The 19,919-nt window shown below is 43.4% G+C and overlaps 1 protein-coding gene across 1 annotated transcript in view; it reads right to left on the reverse strand.

The window, feature by feature from the left end:
* Positions 1-19,919, reverse strand: part of ZCCHC14 (zinc finger CCHC-type containing 14) — an 817,209-nt gene that overhangs the window by 177,586 nt on the left and 619,704 nt on the right. The window contains exon 12 of the mRNA XM_053701177.1: positions 2,267-2,410. Coding sequence (XP_053557152.1) covers positions 2,267-2,410 — 144 coding nt within the window. The remainder of the gene's footprint in view (positions 1-2,266; positions 2,411-19,919) is intronic.

Raw genomic sequence — 19,919 nt, forward strand, 5'->3', positions numbered from 1 at the left:
AAGATCATAGAAAACGCAGGCAGATTCTTCTTCTAAATACTGCCTGAGATAAACAGTACACTCCGGCACCATTTAAAAATAACAAACTTTTGATTGAAGAATATAAAACACCACAGTCCTCTTACGACCTCCATCTTGGTTGAGGCTTGCAAGAGAATGACTGGATATGACAGTTAGGGGAGGAGCTATATAGCAGCTCTGCTGTGGGTGATCCTCTTGCAACTTCCTGTTGGGAAGGAGAATATCCCATAAGTAATGGATGATCCGTGGACTGGATACACTTAACAAGAGAAATAGATAATCCAGAATGTGTTCCAGTCCTCTTGGAGTTGGATGAGGGGGGAAATGTATTATAAATTTGATCGCTATTTACATATAGGGGGAGTTATCACCCAAGTTGATGTTGGTTGTATCAGTCCAAAGTTAAGTTGATTTATTAAAAACAAATTAGCTCAAAAGTTTTATTATACAATGTCCTTTTATATTTCTCTGTATTGAATATGGAGCTGTGCCTCCAACACCTGTAATTTTTCCTTTTATAATTTGCTAAGAAGTATTAGCAGAGGAGGACACAAAGGGATTGCTGTTTCTAAAGATGCACTAAGGATGCTGCCTGAGATGATTCTTTGTGGAAACCAGGAAGACACATAAGATGGCTAAGCTGAGTCTTAGCTTCTGCAGTGCTTATACCCCGCTACCACCTATTAGATAGGTATAAACACAGCTGAAGCCGACTGGAAGGGTAGGAGTATATGAAATGTGAGGTAGTCAGCTAAAGATATTTGAGTACTTAAACCTTAAAGGGACACTGAACCCAATTTTTTTCTGTCATTATTCAGATAGAGCATGAAATTTTAAGCAACTCTAATTTACTCCTATTATTTAAATTTTCTTCATTTTCATGGTATCTTTATTTGAAATGCAAGAATGTAAGTTTAGATGCCGGCCCATTTTTGGTGAACAACCTGGATTGTTCTTGCTGAATGGTGGATAAATTGATCCACCAATAAAAAAGTGCTGTCCAGAGTACTGAACTAAAAAAAAGCTTAGATGCCTTCTTTTTCAAATAAAGATAGCAAGAGAATGAAGAAAAATTGATAATAGGAGTAAATTAGAAAGTTGCTTAAAATTGCATGCTCTATCTGAATCATGCAAGAAAAAAATGTGGGTTCAGTGTCCCTTTAATGTAAGAACAGGGCATATAGCCCATCAGTACTTGAATATAACTACACGATTGTGTAAGAACAGGGCATATAGCCCATCAATACCTGAATATAACTACACGATTGTGTAAGAACAGGGCATATACCCCATCAGTATGATTGTGTAAGAACAGGGCATATAACCCATCAGTACCTGAATATATAACTACATGATTGTGTAAGAACAGGGCATACACCCCATAAGTACCTGAAAAAAATTACATGATTGTGTAAGAACAGGGCATATACCCCATCAGTACCTGAATGTAACTACATGATTGTGTAAGAACAGGGCATACACCCCATCAGTACCTGAATATATAACTACATGATTGTGTAAGAAGAGGGCATATACACCATCAGTACCTGAATGTAACTACATGATAGTGTAAGAACAGGGCATATACCCCATCAGTACCTGAATGTAACTACATGATTGTGTAAGAACAGGGCATACATCCCATCAGTACCTGAATATATAACTACATGATTGTGTAAGAAGAGGGCATATACACCATCAGTACCTGAATGTAACTACATGATTGTGTAAGAACAGGGTATATACCCCATCAGTACCTGAATGTAACTACATGATTGTGTAAGAACAGGGCATACACCCCATCAGTACCTGAATGTAACTACATGATTGTGTAAGAACAGGCCATATACCCCATCAGTACCTGAATATATAACTACATGATTGTGTAAGAACAGGGCATATACCCCATCAGTACCTGAATATATAACTACATGATTGTGTTAGAACAGGGCATATACCCTCTCAGTACCTGAATGTAACTACATGATTGTGTAAGATAATATAACAGAGTAAGTGAAAGTAAATTCTAAGCTGTAATGTGATTATTTGACTTTGAGTAACTACAATATGTCTACTGGTGTACATATTATTTAAGCCTAGAACAATTTTGAAAAGGACATAAAAAAAAAAAAAAAAAAAGGATACATATATATGACAGAACATCAATTGAGCATACTCCCCCCCCCTCCCGTGAAATGTCCCGTAAACTGTGTTTACATATAAACCTAAACAAACGTTTTCTTACGCCTATCCATTTCTTCTGCGCTGTCCGAGCTTTCTTCGCGAGCCTGGAGTCCCATAGGGCTTGAAGGAGAACTGGAATAGTCTGAAGATGAACTGCCCTCTTGAGGCATCTGATGAGTCGGAGGTTCAACATCCACAGACAGCTCTGTGGATAAATCAGTGGATACATTTTATTATTCAGCAAGCTGGTAGATCCTCATGATCACCATTACAGGACAAAAATATAAAAATGTTCAGGACAATCACAGATGAAAGGAATGATATATAGAAAAATTGAAATGTAATATGCGTATGGAAAAATATTTATAAGATAACATCTGAATAATTAAATAATTTAAAATTAAACTTTAATTAAATCTGTTTGTCAAGTAGACATGATATCTTCAAATGTATTTATTTTGCAGTATTACTAGGTGAGTGAAGTAAAGAAAACCTTGAATTATTATTTGTAAATATATTTAAGGTAAATTTTGGTTATTAACACAACTTTGTATGCAATATTATTATTGTACAACCTTACATATATAAATGGAAACCAATGTAAATAGAAAAATAAAGTTAAATCTAAAAAAAATTAAAGGGACAGTAAACATATATATATTTTTTTACGTAATTCTGCACATAGCTGTACCTTTTAAATAACATGTGAAATTAGAGATTTATGCACCAAAAAGTTTACTTACCTTGCATGTACAGATGTTCTCTTCGGCCCTGCAATTAAAAGAAAAGAAAAAAAAACACCTCATGGGGCTTGCTGTATAATCACACTGTGCCTGATCATGCCTTCAAAACAACCAAACAAAAAAACAACCAAACAAAAAAATAAATAAAATAAAAACCTGAATCGCCGAAGAGGGCATCTGTACATGTAAGATGAGTAAACCTTTGGCTGCATAAATCTTTCATTTGAAATGTTATTTAAAACATACTGCAGAATTATGTAACATTTTTTTACATTTACTGTCCCTTTAAATATGCAGAAATTAGATGAGTGAACATATATATATATATATAAATATATATATATATATATATATATATATATATATATATATATCTCATAACAATATTTTTTTTCTAGTATTATTTTTAATAAAACCCAGGTCGTCTGTACTATTTGTTCCCCATAACACAAATTTAAGAAAAAAAAGCCAAAGCATGAAACTCCTTTTCAAATTTGTAGTAAAAGGGATATGAAACAGTGCTCCTTTAGTAAATAAATTTATGTTCAATCAAAGAAAACATAAAAAGAAACAGATTTTGCAAAATGAGCACTTAGAAATTATCAGTGTAGCCATTGCCCTCAGGGAAATGAGGGAGCTGACATGCTGAGAGCTTAAAGGAACAGTCTACCTGAAAATGTTTTTGTTTAAAATTATAGATAATCCCTTTATTACCCATACCCCAATTTCTTTTGCAAGATGTACCGAGTCCACGGATTCATCCTAACTTGTGGGATATTGTCCTTCCAGACAGGAAGTAGCAAAGAGAGCACCACAGCAGAGCTGTCTATATAGCTCCCCCCTTAACTCCACCCCCAGTCATTCTCTTTGCTGGCTCTAAGCAGGAAGGGTAAAGAGAAGAGGTGTTAAACTGTTAGTTTTATTTTATCTTCAATCAAGTGTTTGTTATTTTTAAATGGTACCGATGTTGTACTATTTACTCTCAGGCAGGATATAGATGAAGATTTCTGCCTGGAGGTTTATGATCTTAGCATTTGTAACTAAGGTCCACTACTGTTCCCACAGAAGCTGAGGAGTACAGGAAAACGTCAGTGTGAGGAACGGTTCTTGCTATACAGCAATGAGGTATGTTCAGCCCTTTTTTTCTGCAGAGACTTGGATAACTACAGAAAGGCTGAAAGTATCCCCATTAGGGGAAGGGTAAGCAGTAATCCTAGTGTTAGAAGGGTATTACTAGCTTGCATATAGGGCTAATTTTATGGGCACTCAGTTTGTATGTTATATTAGGAACAAACGTTTGTGTGTCTGGGAGTACTATGTTTATTTTACTTGGGACTTCTGTTTGGAAGATTCACTTGGCTTATTTGGGTTTTTTTATAACCCACATGGCTCAAGGTTCGTTTTGTAACTTTCTGTGTAGGCCCCAGCAACATCGGGTAGAGAGGGGCGGGGCCTATTTTTGCGCCTCAGTTGCGCATTTATTTTGCATAGGCAAGCAGCAAGCCACAACAGAAGGGTCCTGGAGCACTTCTAAGAGCCTAATCGAAGCTTCATTTCCAGATTTTTCATCCTTGAGGGCAGGTAGGCGCCACAGCAGAGATGTGGCAGGGTACTGACAAGGGTTTTACTGGGTTTTTAACTCTTTTTAATCCGGTTTTCTCATTTAAGGGTTAATTGCCTTAATATTTGTGGTGCAATCTTACTAAAGCTTGAGAGGTATACTGTAAAAATTTCGGAAATTTGGGAGTTATTTTAAACAGTTTTGCAGTTTGTGTATGCCTTTTTTTCTCTTAAAGGCACAGTACCGTTTTTGCAAATTGTATTTTTTTCATTAAATAAAGTGTTTTCCAAGCTTGCTTGCCTCATTACTAGCCTGTTAAACATGTCTGACATTGAGGAAACTCATTGTTCAATTTGTTTAGAAGCCATTGTGGAACCCCCTCTTAGAATGTGTCCCACTTGTACTGATATGTCTATAAATTGCAAACAGCATATTTTGACTTATAAAAGTTTGGCATTAGATGATTCTCAGACAGAAGGAAATCAGGTTTTGCCATCTAGTTCTCCCCAAGTGTCACAACCAGTAAAGCCCGCACAAGCGACGCCAAGTACTTCTAGTGTGTCTAATTCTTTCACCTTGCAACATATGGCCTCAGTTATGAATACTACCCTCACAGAGGTTTTATATAACCTGCCAGGGTTGCAAGGGAAGCGCAGTAGCTCTGGGTTAAGATCAAATGCTGAGCCTTCTGACGCTTTAGTAGCCGTATCCGATATTCCCTCACAATGTTCTGAAGTAGGAAGGAGGGATTTTCTATCTGAGGGAGAGATTTCTGATTCTGGAAAGATGTTCCCTCAGACTGATTCAGATATGACGGCATTTAAATTTAAGCTAGAGCACCTCCATTTATTGCTCAGGGAGGTTTTAGCGACTCTGGATGATTGTGACCCTATTGTAGTTCCAGAGAAATTGTGTAAAATGGACAAATATTTAGAGGTTCCTGTTTACACTGATGTTTATCCGGTTCCTAAGAGGATTTCGGACATTGTTACTAAGGAGTGAGATGGACCAGGTATTCCGTTCGCTCCTTCTCCTGTTTTTAAGAAAATGTTTCCAATATCTGACACCATAAAGGACTCATGGCAGACGGTCCCTAAGGTGGAGGGAGCTATTTCTACTCTAGCTAAGAGTACAACTATACCTATTGAAGACAGTTGTGCTTTCATTGATCCTATGCATAAAAAATTAGAGGGTCTCCTAAAGAAAATTTTTGTTCATCAAGGTTTTCTTCTTCAACCTATAGCGTGCATTGTTCCTGTAACCACTGCAGCTGCATTTTGGTTTGAGGCTCTAGAAGAGGCTCTTCAGATGGAGACCCCACTAGATGATATTCTGGACAGAATTAAGGCTCTTAAGTTAGCTAATTCTTTCATTACAGACGCCGCATTTCATCTTGCTAAATTAGCGGCAAAGAATTCAGGTTTTGCCATTTTAGCGCGTAGAGCGTTATGGGTTAAGTCCTGGTCGGCCGATGTGTCATCTAAATCTAAGATTTTAACCATCCCTTTCAAAGGTAAGACCCTATTCAAGCCTGCACTGAAAGAGATCATTTCAGACATCACTGGAGGAAAGGGTCATGCCCTCCCTTAAGATAAGTCAAATAAGACAAGGACCAAACAAAATAATTTTCGTTCCTTTCGAAACTTCAAGGGTGGTCCCGCTTCCTCTTCCCCGGCTGCAAAGCAAGAGGGGACCTTTGCTCAATCCAAGCCAACCTGGAGACCTAACCAGGCTTGGAACAAGGGTAAACAGGCCAAAAAGCCTGCTGCTGCCACTAAGACAGCATGAAGGGGTAGCCCCCGATCCGGGACCGGATCTAGTAGGGGTTAGACTCTCTCTCTTTGCTCAGGCCTGGGCAAGAGACGTTCAGGACTCCTGGGCCGTAGAAATTGTAACCCAGGGGTATCTCCTAGATTTCAAAGATTCTCCTCCAAGGGGGAGATTCCATCTTTCTCAATTGTCTGTAAACCAGACAAAAAGAGAGGCTTCTTACGCTGTGTAGAAGACCTTTTTACCATGGGAGTGATCTGCCCAGTTCCAAAAGCAGAACGGGGGCAAGGTTTCTACTCCAATCTGTTTGTGGTTCCCAAAAAAGAGGGAACCTTCAGACCAATTCTAGATCTCAAGATCCTAAACCAATTCCTAAGAGTTCCATCCTTCAAGATGGAGACCATTTTACCAATGATCCAGGAGGGTCAATATATGACAACCGTGGATCTAAAGGATGCGTATCTACACATTCCTATCCACAAAGATCATCACGAGTTTCTCAGGTTTGCCTTTCTGGACAGGCATTACCAGTTTGTGGCTCTTCCCTTCAGGTTGGCAAGGCGCCAAGAATCTTCACAAAGGTGCTAGAATCCCTTTGTATGCAGACCTGGTGGACATGTCATCTCTGCCACCATGGACTCTACCACTGCGACAGGACCTTCTAATTCAGGGTCCGTTCAGGCATCCAAATCTAATTTCCCTGCAACTGACTGCTTGGAGATTGAACGCTTGATTTTATCAAAGCAGGGTTTCTCTGAGTCGGTCATAGATACCTTGATTCAGGCTCGAAAGCCTGTCACCAGGAAAATCTATCACAAGATATGGCGTAAATATCTTTTTTGGTGCGAATCCAAAGGCTACTCATGGAGTAAGATCAGGATTTCTAGGATTTTGTCCTTTCTTCAAGGATTGGAGAAAGGATTGTCAGCTAGTTCCCTAAAGGGACAGATACTGCTTTGCATACGAAGAGAGAAGCGCTCTACCAGGAACGAACAACAGCTCAGTGGCTTGTTCTATGGCGATTTACCACCCAGAAGCAGCCTCTTTTAGACCAGTGTGCTTTTCACAGAAGAAAACTTTCCTGAAGTATATCAGTCTGATCCCGCCAAGTAAGGTCAGTCCAGCCCCGAAATACCAGGCAATTCTCCTCTGAACAAGGAACATGACAACCCCAGACGATCGTTTCGGCCTCCTATGGGCCTCGTCAGTGAGGTGCAGCCACATTCCTCTAAGCACACTGGGCAAGGAGTCCACGTCTGGTTTCCCCCATCACCCATAGGGAGACTTCCCCAGGGTCATAATAATTTGCATACGAAGAGAGAAGCGCTCTACCAGGAACGAACGCCAGCTCAGTGGCTTGTTCTATGGCGATTTACCACCCGGAAGCAGCCTCTTTTAGACCAGTGTGCTTTTCACAGAAGAAAACTTTCCTGAAGTATATCAGTCTGATTCCGCCAAGTAAGGTCAGTCCAGCCCCGAAATACCAGGCAATTCTCCTCTGAACAAGGAACATGACAACCCCAGACGATCGTTTCGGCCTCCTATGTGCCTTGTCAGTGAGGTGCAGCCACATTCCTCTAAGCACACTGGGCAAGGAGTCCACGTCTGGTTTCCCCCATCACCCATAGGGAGACTTCCCCAGGGTCATAATAATTTGCATACGAAGAGAGAAGCGCTCTACCAGGAACGAACAACAGCTCAGTGGCTTGTTCTATGGCGATTTACCACCCGGAAGCAGCCTCTTTTAGACCAGTGTGCTTTTCACAGAAGAAAACTTTCCTGAAGTATATCAGTCTGATCCCGCCAAGTAAGGTCAGTCCAGCCCCGAAATACCAGGCAATTCTCCTCTGAACAAGGAACATGACAACCCCAGACGATCGTTTCGGCCTCCTATGGGCCTCGTCAGTGAGGTGCAGCCACATTCCTCTAAGCACACTGGGCAAGGAGTCCACGTCTGGTTTCCCCCATCACCCATAGGGAGACTTCCCCAGGGTCATAATAATTTGCATACGAAGAGAGAAGCGCTCTACCAGGAACGAACAACAGCTCAGTGGCTTGTTCTATGGCGATTTACCACCCGGAAGCAGCCTCTTTTAGACCAGTGTGCTTTTCACAGAAGAAAACTTTCCTGAAGTATATCAGTCTGATCCCGCCAAGTAAGGTCAGTCCAGCCCCGAAATACCAGGCAATTCTCCTCTGAACAAGGAACATGACAACCCCAGATGATCGTTTCGGCCTCCTATGGGCCTCGTCAGTGAGGTGCAGCCACATTCCTCTAAGCACACTGGGCAAGGAGTCCACGTCTGGTTTCCCCCATCACCCATAGGGAGACTTCCCCAGGGTCATAATAATTTGCATACGAAGAGAGAAGCGCTCTACCAGGAACGAACGAACCAGACGTGGACTCCTTGCCCAGTGTGCTTAGAGGAATGTGGCTGCACCTCACTGACGAGGCCCATAGGAGGCTGAAACGATCGTCTGGGGTTGTCATGTTCCTTGTTCAGAGGAGAATTGCCTGGTATTTCGGGGCTGGACTGACCTTACTTGGCGGGATCAGACTGATATACTTCAGGAAAGTTTTCTTCTGTGAAAAGCACACTGGTCTAAAAGAGGCTGCTTCCGGGTGGTAAATCGCCATAGAACAAGCCACTGAGCTGTTGTTCGTTCCTGGTAGAGCGCTTCTCTCTTTGTATGCAAATTATTATGACCCTGGGGAAGTCTCCCTATGGGTGATGGGGGAAACCAGACGTGGACTCCTTGCCCAGTGTGCTTAGAGGAATGTGGCTGCACCTCACTGACGAGGCCCATAGGAGGCCGAAACGATCGTCTGGGGTTGTCATGTTCCTTGTTCAGAGGAGAATTGCCTGGTATTTCGGGGCTGGACTGACCTTACTTGGCGGGATCAGACTGATATACTTCAGGAAAGTTTTCTTCTGTGAAAAGCACACTGGTCTAAAAGAGGCTGCTTCCGGGTGGTAAATCGCCATAGAACAAGCCACTGAGCTGTTGTTCGTTCCTGGTAGAGCGCTTCTCTCTTTGTATGCAAATTATTATGACCCTGGGGAAGTCTCCCTATGGGTGATGGGGGAAACCAGACGTGGACTCCTTGCCCAGTGTGCTTAGAGGAATGTGGCTGCACCTCACTGACGAGGCCCATAGGAGGCCGAAACGATCGTCTGGGGTTGTCATGTTCCTTGTTCAGAGGAGAATTGCCTGGTATTTCGGGGCTGGACTGACCTTACTTGGCGGGATCAGACTGATATACTTCAGGAAAGTTTTCTTCTGTGAAAAGCACACTGGTCTAAAAGAGGCTGCTTCCGGGTGGTAAATCGCCATAGAACAAGCCACTGAGCTGTTGTTCGTTCCTGGTAGAGCGCTTCTCTCTTTGTATGCAAATTATTATGACCCTGGGGAAGTCTCCCTATGGGTGATGGGGGAAACCAGACGTGGACTCCTTGCCCAGTGTGCTTAGAGGAATGTGGCTGCACCTCACTGACGAGGCCCATAGGAGGCCGAAACGATCGTCTGGGGTTGTCATGTTCCTTGTTCAGAGGAGAATTGCCTGGTATTTCGGGGCTGGACTGACCTTACTTGGCGGGATCAGACTGATATACTTCAGGAAAGTTTTCTTCTGTGAAAAGCACACTGGTCTAAAAGAGGCTGCTTCCGGGTGGTAAATCGCCATAGAACAAGCCACTGAGCTGTTGTTCGTTCCTGGTAGAGCGCTTCTCTCTTTGTATGCAAATTATTATGACCCTGGGGAAGTCTCCCTATGGGTGATGGGGGAAACCAGACGTGGACTCCTTGCCCAGTGTGCTTAGAGGAATGTGGCTGCACCTCACTGACGAGGCCCATAGGAGGCCGAAACGATCGTCTGGGGTTGTCATGTTCCTTGTTCAGAGGAGAATTGCCTGGTATTTCGGGGCTGGACTGACCTTACTTGGCGGGATCAGACTGATATACTTCAGGAAAGTTTTCTTCTGTGAAAAGCACACTGGTCTAAAAGAGGCTGCTTCCGGGTGGTAAATCGCCATAGAACAAGCCACTGAGCTGTTGTTCGTTCCTGGTAGAGCGCTTCTCTCTTTGTATGCAAATTATTATGACCCTGGGGAAGTCTCCCTATGGGTGATGGGGGAAACCAGACGTGGACTCCTTGCCCAGTGTGCTTAGAGGAATGTGGCTGCACCTCACTGACGAGGCCCATAGGAGGCCGAAACGATCGTCTGGGGTTGTCATGTTCCTTGTTCAGAGGAGAATTGCCTGGTATTTCGGGGCTGGACTGACCTTACTTGGCGGGATCAGACTGATATACTTCAGGAAAGTTTTCTTCTGTGAAAAGCACACTGGTCTAAAAGAGGCTGCTTCCGGGTGGTAAATCGCCATAGAACAAGCCACTGAGCTGTTGTTCGTTCCTGGTAGAGCGCTTCTCTCTTTGTATGCAAATTATTATGACCCTGGGGAAGTCTCCCTATGGGTGATGGGGGAAACCAGACGTGGACTCCTTGCCCAGTGTGCTTAGAGGAATGTGGCTGCACCTCACTGACGAGGCCCATAGGAGGCCGAAACGATCGTCTGGGGTTGTCATGTTCCTTGTTCAGAGGAGAATTGCCTGGTATTTCGGGGCTGGACTGACCTTACTTGGCGGGATCAGACTGATATACTTCAGGTAAGTTTTCTTCTGTGAAAAGCACACTGGTCTAAAAGAGGCTGCTTCCGGGTGGTAAATCGCCATAGAACAAGCCACTGAGCTGTTGTTCGTTCCTGGTAGAGCGCTTCTCTCTTTGTATGCAAATTATTATGACCCTGGGGAAGTCTCCCTATGGGTGATGGGGGAAACCAGACGTGGACTCCTTGCCCAGTGTGCTTAGAGGAATGTGGCTGCACCTCACTGACGAGGCCCATAGGAGGCCGAAACGATCGTCTGGGGTTGTCATGTTCCTTGTTCAGAGGAGAATTGCCTGGTATTTCGGGGCTGGACTGACCTTACTTGGCGGGATCAGACTGATATACTTCAGGAAAGTTTTCTTCTGTGAAAAGCACACTGGTCTAAAAGAGGCTGCTTCCGGGTGGTAAATCGCCATAGAACAAGCCACTGAGCTGTTGTTCGTTCCTGGTAGAGCGCTTCTCTCTTTGTATGCAAATTATTATGACCCTGGGGAAGTCTCCCTATGGGTGATGGGGGAAACCAGACGTGGACTCCTTGCCCAGTGTGCTTAGAGGAATGTGGCTGCACCTCACTGACGAGGCCCATAGGAGGCCGAAACGATCGTCTGGGGTTGTCATGTTCCTTGTTCAGAGGAGAATTGCCTGGTATTTCGGGGCTGGACTGACCTTACTTGGCGGGATCAGACTGATATACTTCAGGAAAGTTTTCTTCTGTGAAAAGCACACTGGTCTAAAAGAGGCTGCTTCCGGGTGGTAAATCGCCATAGAACAAGCCACTGAGCTGTTGTTCGTTCCTGGTAGAGCGCTTCTCTCTTTGTATGCAAATTATTATGACCCTGGGGAAGTCTCCCTATGGGTGATGGGGGAAACCAGACGTGGACTCCTTGCCCAGTGTGCTTAGAGGAATGTGGCTGCACCTCACTGACGAGGCCCATAGGAGGCCGAAACGATCGTCTGGGGTTGTCATGTTCCTTGTTCAGAGGAGAATTGCCTGGTATTTCGGGGCTGGACTGACCTTACTTGGCGGGATCAGACTGATATACTTCAGGAAAGTTTTCTTCTGTGAAAAGCACACTGGTCTAAAAGAGGCTGCTTCCGGGTGGTAAATCGCCATAGAACAAGCCACTGAGCTGTTGTTCGTTCCTGGTAGAGCGCTTCTCTCTTTGTATGCAAATTATTATGACCCTGGGGAAGTCTCCCTATGGGTGATGGGGGAAACCAGACGTGGACTCCTTGCCCAGTGTGCTTAGAGGAATGTGGCTGCACCTCACTGACGAGGCCCATAGGAGGCCGAAACGATCGTCTGGGGTTGTCATGTTCCTTGTTCAGAGGAGAATTGCCTGGTATTTCGGGGCTGGACTGACCTTACTTGGCGGGATCAGACTGATATACTTCAGGAAAGTTTTCTTCTGTGAAAAGCACACTGGTCTAAAAGAGGCTGCTTCCGGGTGGTAAATCGCCATAGAACAAGCCACTGAGCTGTTGTTCGTTCCTGGTAGAGCGCTTCTCTCTTTGTATGCAAATTATTATGACCCTGGGGAAGTCTCCCTATGGGTGATGGGGGAAACCAGACGTAGACTCCTTGCCCAGTGTGCTTAGAGGAATGTGGCTGCACCTCACTGACGAGGCCCATAGGAGGCCGAAACGATCGTCTGGGGTTGTCATGTTCCTTGTTCAGAGGAGAATTGCCTGGTATTTCGGGGCTGGACTGACCTTACTTGGCGGGATCAGACTGATATACTTCAGGAAAGTTTTCTTCTGTGAAAAGCACACTGGTCTAAAAGAGGCTGCTTCCGGGTGGTAAATCGCCATAGAACAAGCCACTGAGCTGTTGTTCGTTCCTGGTAGAGCGCTTCTCTCTTTGTATGCAAATTATTATGACCCTGGGGAAGTCTCCCTATGGGTGATGGGGGAAACCAGACGTGGACTCCTTGCCCAGTGTGCTTAGAGGAATGTGGCTGCACCTCACTGACGAGGCCCATAGGAGGCCGAAACGATCGTCTGGGGTTGTCATGTTCCTTGTTCAGAGGAGAATTGCCTGGTATTTCGGGGCTGGACTGACCTTACTTGGCGGGATCAGACTGATATACTTCAGGAAAGTTTTCTTCTGTGAAAAGCACACTGGTCTAAAAGAGGCTGCTTCCGGGTGGTAAATCGCCATAGAACAAGCCACTGAGCTGTTGTTCGTTCCTGGTAGAGCGCTTCTCTCTTTGTATACAGATACTGCTTTGTCTATCCTATTACACAAGCGTCTGGCTGATGTCCCAGACTTTCAGGCTTTTTGTCAGGCTTTAGTTAGAATCAAGCCTGTGTTTAAACCTGCTGCTCCGCCATGGAGTCTAAATTTAGTTCTGTTTCTAGTTGCTATCTCTTCAGCTCGAAGAGTTTCTGAACTATCTGCATTACAATGCGACTCGCCTTATCTTGTTTTCCATGCTGATAAGGTGGTTTTGTGTACCAAACCTGGGTTCCCCCCTAAGGTGGTTTCTAACAGGAATATCAATCAGGAAATTGTTGTTCCTTCTCTGTGTACTAATCCTTCTTCTAAGAAGGAACGTCTGTTGCACAACTTGGACGTGGTTCGTGCCTTGAAGTTTTCTTTGCAGGCAACCAAAGATTTTCGTCAATCATCTTCTTTGTTTGTTGTCTATGCTGGAAAGCGTAGAGGTCAAAAGGCTACGGCTACCTCTCTTTCCTTTTGGCTGAAGAGCATCATGCGTTTGGCTTATGAGACTGCTGGACAGCAGCCTCCTGAAAGAATTACAGCTCACTCCACTAGAGCGGTGGCTTCCACATGGGCTTTTAAAATTGATGCTTCTGTTGAACAGATTTGTAAGGCTGCGACTTGGTCTTCGCTTCATACCTTTTCCAAATTTTACAAATTTGATACTTTTGCATCTTCGGAGGCTATTTTTGGGAGAAAGGTTTTGCAAGCAGTGGTGCCTTCCGTTTAGGTTCCTGTCTTGTCCCTCCCTTCATCCGTGTCCTAAAGCTTTGGTATTGGTATGCCACAAGTTAGGATGAATCCGTGGATTCGGTACATCTTGCAAAAGAAAACAAAATTTATGCTTACCTGATAAATTTCTTTCTTTTGCGATGTACCGAGTACACGGCCCACCCTGTCTATTCAAGACAGATAGTATTTTTTTATGTAAACTTAAGTCACCTCTGTAACTTATAGTTTCTCCTTTTCTTCCTTGGCCTTCGGTCGAATGACTGGGGGGTGGAGTTAAGGGAGGAGCTATATAGACAGCTCTGCTGTGGTGCTCTCTTTGCTACTTCCTGTTAGGAAGGACAATATCCCACAAGTTAGGATGAATCCGTGGACTTGGTACATCGCAAAAGAAAGAAATTTATCAGGTAAGCATAAATTTTGTTTTTGCATAACCAACACTGTTATATTAATATACTTTTTACCTCTGTGATTACCTTGTATCTAAGCCTCTGCAGACTGCCCCTTTATCTCAGTGCTATTTTCAAAGTTGCATTATAGCCAATCAGTGCTGCTTCATAAATAACTCCATGGAATTGAGCACAATGTTATCTATATGCACACATGAACTAGCACTGTCTGGCTGTGAAAAGCTGATGGAATACACTGAGATAAGAGGTGGCCTGAAGACGCTCAGAAACAGTCAGAAATTTAGAGGTTTTTAAGGTTATAAAGCATGGCCTAGTTTCCATTGAGATGGTAAAGTTTTAAAACTGGTGGTAACATAAAAATTCTCTATAGACTTTAATGGAGATGTTTTTACCACCAGTTTCCACACTTTACCACCTCAATGGAAGCTAGCCCTAGATTGGTTGTGCAAAGCTGGGGAATAGGTAAAAAGGCATTATCTATCTTTTTAAACAATAAAAAAAAATCAGACTGTCCCTTTAAGTTCAATAGTCCAAAAAACAGCGAGCCTCCAAACATTCAAATAATATAAATTTATTGAAAGACAAACACCATCTCTGAGTCTTTCGGCTGTAAATGCCTTAGTCACAGACATGATGGCACAATATGTAATAGGTGTTTATATAGCATATACACAACACTAGTTACTGAATGCTGTAGCCTTTAAATTACATAAATTATGCTTACTTGATAATTTAATTTCCATCTGTGGGAGGAGAGTCTACAGCTTCTTTCATTACTTGTGGTAATTAAGAACCTGGCCACCAGGAGGAGGCAAAGACACCCCAGCCAAAGGCTTAAATACCTCCCCCACTCCCCTCACCCCCCAGTCATTCTGCAGAGGGAACAAGGAACAGTAGGAGAAATATCAGGGTATAAATGGTGCCAGAAGAACAAAAATTAATTTAGGTCCACCCACTGGAGAAACGGGCGGGAGCCGTGGACTCTCCTCCCACAGATAGAAATGAAAGCATTATTTATGTTTTCCAACTTAATGGGAGGAGAGTCCACGGCTTCATTCATTACTTGTGGGAAACTAGAGGACACTGAATGAAGAAGAAAAAAAACGCGAGGGCAAAAGATGCGGATCCTAATCTGAGGGCACCACAGCCTGCAAAACCTTTCTCCCAAAAACTGCTTCCGCCGAAGCAAAAACATCAAATTTGTAAAACTTTGTAAAAGTATGTAAGGAGGACCAAGTAGCCGCCTTACAAATCTGCTCCATAGAGGCCTCATTCTTAAATACACATGAAGAGGCCACAGCCCTAGTTGAGTGAGCCGTAATCCTCTGAGGAGGCTTATGTCCTGCTGTCTCATAGGCCAAGCGAATTAAGCTCCTTAACCAAAAGGAAAGGGAAGTGGAAGAGGCCTTCTGCCGCCTGCGCTTCCCCAAATACACAACAAATAAAGATGAAGTCTGTCTGAATTCTTTCGTTGCCTAAAGATAGAACTTCAAGGCTCGAACCACATCCAAATTATGAAGCAACCTTTCCTTTAAAGGAGAAGGGTTAGGACACAATGAAGGAACCACTATCTCCTGGTTGATGTTGCGGTTCGACACAACCTTGGGAAGAAATCCCAACCCTGTGCGAAGAACAGCCTTATCGGCGTGAAAAAACAGAATCACATTGCAAGGCCGCCAACTCAAAAACTCTGCGTGCCGATGCAATAGTCAGTAGGAATAGAACTTGTGATGATCTTTGTGGATAGGGATGTGTAGATGCGCATCCTTTAAGTCCACGGTGGTCATATATTGACCCTCCTGGATCATTGGTAAAATAGTCTGAATGGTCTCCATCTTCAAGGATGGGACTCTGAGGAATTTGTTTAGGATCTTGAGATCTAAAATTGGTCTGAAGGTTCCCTCTTTTTTGGGAACCACAAACAGATTGGAGTAAAACCTCTGCTCTGTTTTCGTAAGTGGGCAGATTACTCCCATGGTATATAGGTCTTCTACACAGCGTAAGAACGCCTCTCTTTTTGTCTGGTTTACAGACAATTGAGAAAGATGGAATCTCCCCCTTGGAGGAGACTCTTTGAAATCTAGAAGATACCCCTGGGTTACGATTTATAAAGCCCAGGAGTCCTGAACGTATCTTGCCCAAGCCTGAGCAAAGAAAGAAAGTCTACCCCCTACTAGATCTGGTACCGGATTGGGGGCTACCCCTTCATGCTATCTTGGTGGCAGCAGCGGGCTTCTTGGACTGTTTACCTTTGTTCCAAGTCTGGTTAGGTCTTCAGATTGACTTGGATTGAGCAAAATTCCCCTCTTGTTTTGCAGCAGTGGAAGAGGTAGAGGGACCACCTTTGAAGTTTCGAAAGGAACGAAAATTACTTTGTTTGGTCCTCATCTTATTTGTCTTATCCTGAGGAAGGGCATGGCCTTTTCCTCCAGTGATGTCGGAAATAATCTCTTTCAGTTCAGGCCCAAATAGGGTCTTACCTTTGAAAGGGATGGCTAAAAGCTTAGATTTTGATGACACATCAGCAGACCAGGAGTTAAGCCATAACGCTCTACGCGCTAAAATGGCAAAACCTGAATTCTTTGCCGCTAATTTAGCCAGTTGAAAAGCGGCATCTGTAATGAAAGAATTAGCTAGCTTGAGAGCCCTAATTCTATCCAGAATATCATCTAATGTGGTCTCAACCTAAAGAGCCTCCTCCAGAGCCTTGAACCAAAAAGCAGCTGCAGTAGTTACAGGAACAATGCACGCTATAGGTTGCAGAAGAAAACCCTGATGAATAAATATTTTCTTTAGGAGACCCTCTAATATTTTATCCATAGGATCTTTGAAAGCACAACTGTCCTCAATAGGTATAGTTGTACGCTTAGCCAGGGTAGAAATAGCTCCCTCCACCTTAGGGAACGTCTGCCACGAATCCCGCATGGTGTCTGATATGGGAAACATTTTCTTAAAAGTAGGAGGGGGAGAGAACGGAATACCTGGTCTATCCCACTCCTTAGTAACAATGTCCGAAATCTTCTTAGGGACAGGAAAAACATCAGTGTAGGCAGGAACCTCTAGATATCTGTCCATTTTACACAATTTCTCTGGAACTACAATAGGGTCACAATCATCCAGAGTCGATAAAACCGCCCTGAGCAACAAGCGGAGGTGTTCTAGTTTAAATTTAAAAGCCGTCATATCTGAGTCTGTCTGAGGGAACATCTTTCCTGAATCAGAAATCTCTCCCTCCGACAGCAAATCCCTCACCACCCAACTCAGAACATTGTGAGGGTACATCAGATATGGCTAATAAAGTGTCAGAGGGCTCAGTATTTACTCTCACACCAGACCTACTGCGCTTCCCCTGCAGCCCAGGCCGCTTAGTTAAAACCTCTGTGAGGGTAGTGTTCATAACTGCGGCCATATCTTGCAGGGTGAAAGAATTAGACGCACTAGAAGTACTTGGTGTCGCTTGTGCGGGCGTTAATGGTTGTGACACTTGGGGAGAACTAGATGGCATAACCTGATTCCCTTCTGACTGAGAATCATCCTGCAACATACTTTAATTAGCTAAAATATGTTCTTTGCAATTTATTGACCTTTCAGTGCATGAGGGACACATTCTAAGTGGGGGTTCCACAATGGCTTCTAAACACATTGAACATTGGCTTTCCTCAATGTCAGACATGTTGAACAGGCTAGTAATGACCACAAACAAGCTTGAAAACACTATATTTAGTGAAAAAATAACAATTTTAAAAAACGATACTGCGCCTTTAAGAGAAAAAAAGCATACACGTTCTACAAAACTGCTTTAAGATACACCACTCGTTTCAAATTTTTGATATAAGATTCAATTTATGCAGTTAAGTTTGCCCCACAAGAAAAAGAAACACTTACTTAACCCTTTATTGTGAAAACCGGATAGTTAATAAGGCCTAAATCTGGAAAAAAACACACCCTGCACCTCGCCACAGCCCTGCTGTGGCGCCTACCTGCCCTCAGGGATTGGAAAAATGGGGTTAAAGCTTTGTTTTGGCCCAACACTACCACAAGGGCCCTCCGGAGTTGGAGCTTGCTTTGTAAATATAACTGCGCATCTGAGGCGCGAAAATAGGCCCACCTCACGCGATGTTTTGTCAGCCTAAATGAACCGCACAAGAGCGGTTCCAAACTAGCCATGTGGGTTCTGAGACCCAAAAAAGAAGCCAAGTGTACCCTCAATAAACTCTCCAAAAAACATTATTGTCCAAAAAAAGTTAACCATTTTTTATTAGCCTCTTATGCAAGCTTAGTAATAATACCCTTCTATATCTCTTAGGATTACTGTTTACCCTCACCCTCATGGGGATACTGTCAGCCTTTCTGAAATACCACAGTCTCTCCAGAAAAAATGACTGAACATACCTCACTGCTATATAGCATGAAAACGTTCCTCACACTGAAGTTTCTTGTACCCCTCCTTCTGTGGGAACTGCACTGGATCTTAGTGATAAATGCTAAGATCATCAGCCTCCAGGCAGAAGTCTTCATCCATCTGCTGCCTGAGAGTAAATAGTACACACCGGTACCATTTAAAATAAAAAACTCTTGCTTGAAGAAAATAAAAACTAACATTTTATCACCTCTTTCACTTTACCCTTCCTAGTACTTAGAGTAGGCAAAAAGAATGACTGGGGGGTGGAGCTAAGGGAGGAGCTATATAGACAGCTCTGCTGTGGTGCTCTTTGCCATTTCCTGTTAGCAGGAGGATAATATCCCACAAGTAAAGGATGAATCTGTGGACTCGTCGTACCTTATAGAAGAAATACTTATTTAGTAGACACGGGTTTGAGGTACCTAATTTTGGAACTAAATTATGAACTCATAGATTTAATTTGATGAAAAAAGTCTGTGTTACAGATTGAACCAAATCTGGTACATTTGTAAAGTTTGCCCAGGCCATCAGCCGTTCAAGCCACCGTCAAGAAATTACGCTCCCAGGCAGGCAGAGAGAGGAGAGAAATGAAAGAGAGGAGGCACGGGGAAGAGTGGAGATAGGTAGGAAGGAATGATGGGTGAGAGAAAGTGTTCTAGTAAAAGCCTTTTCTCTTTTGCAGTTATGAGGTGGAAAATCCACAAACTCTGATCTATAAGGGTCTCTGTCATTTTATACTGATTGTTGTCTATGGAGCCAAAGGTCCCATATCTTCCAGTAGGAGTCAGGTTTGTCCAGGTGCCAGTAAAAACCACGCTCCATAGTAGCAAATTACTCTAAGGTTTTTGTAACAGTAGCAATGGATGGGGGTTCTGATTGTTTCCACATTCTGGCAATAGAAATCTTGGTTGCCGCAAAAATGAAAACTGCTAATTGTTTCATAGGTCTTAGTAATTTTGTGGGGAAGATATGAAGGAGAGCAATTTTGGGTTCTTTCGAGAGTACTATGCCAGCCGAACCACATAACTCATACACCTCATGAAAATCGAGATTTTGATGTAGAAAGGGACCCTGAACCAGCAGATCTCTGCGACAAGGTAACCTCCATGGAGGAGACAATGACATCATCAAACAGATCCGCAAACCACATCCTCTGCGGTCACGACGGAGCAATCAGAATAGCAGAAGTTTGCTCCTGCTTGATGCGGGC

Source organism: Bombina bombina, chromosome 1 (genome assembly GCF_027579735.1).
Source record: "Bombina bombina isolate aBomBom1 chromosome 1, aBomBom1.pri, whole genome shotgun sequence".
Taxonomy (NCBI): Eukaryota; Metazoa; Chordata; class Amphibia; order Anura; family Bombinatoridae; genus Bombina; species Bombina bombina.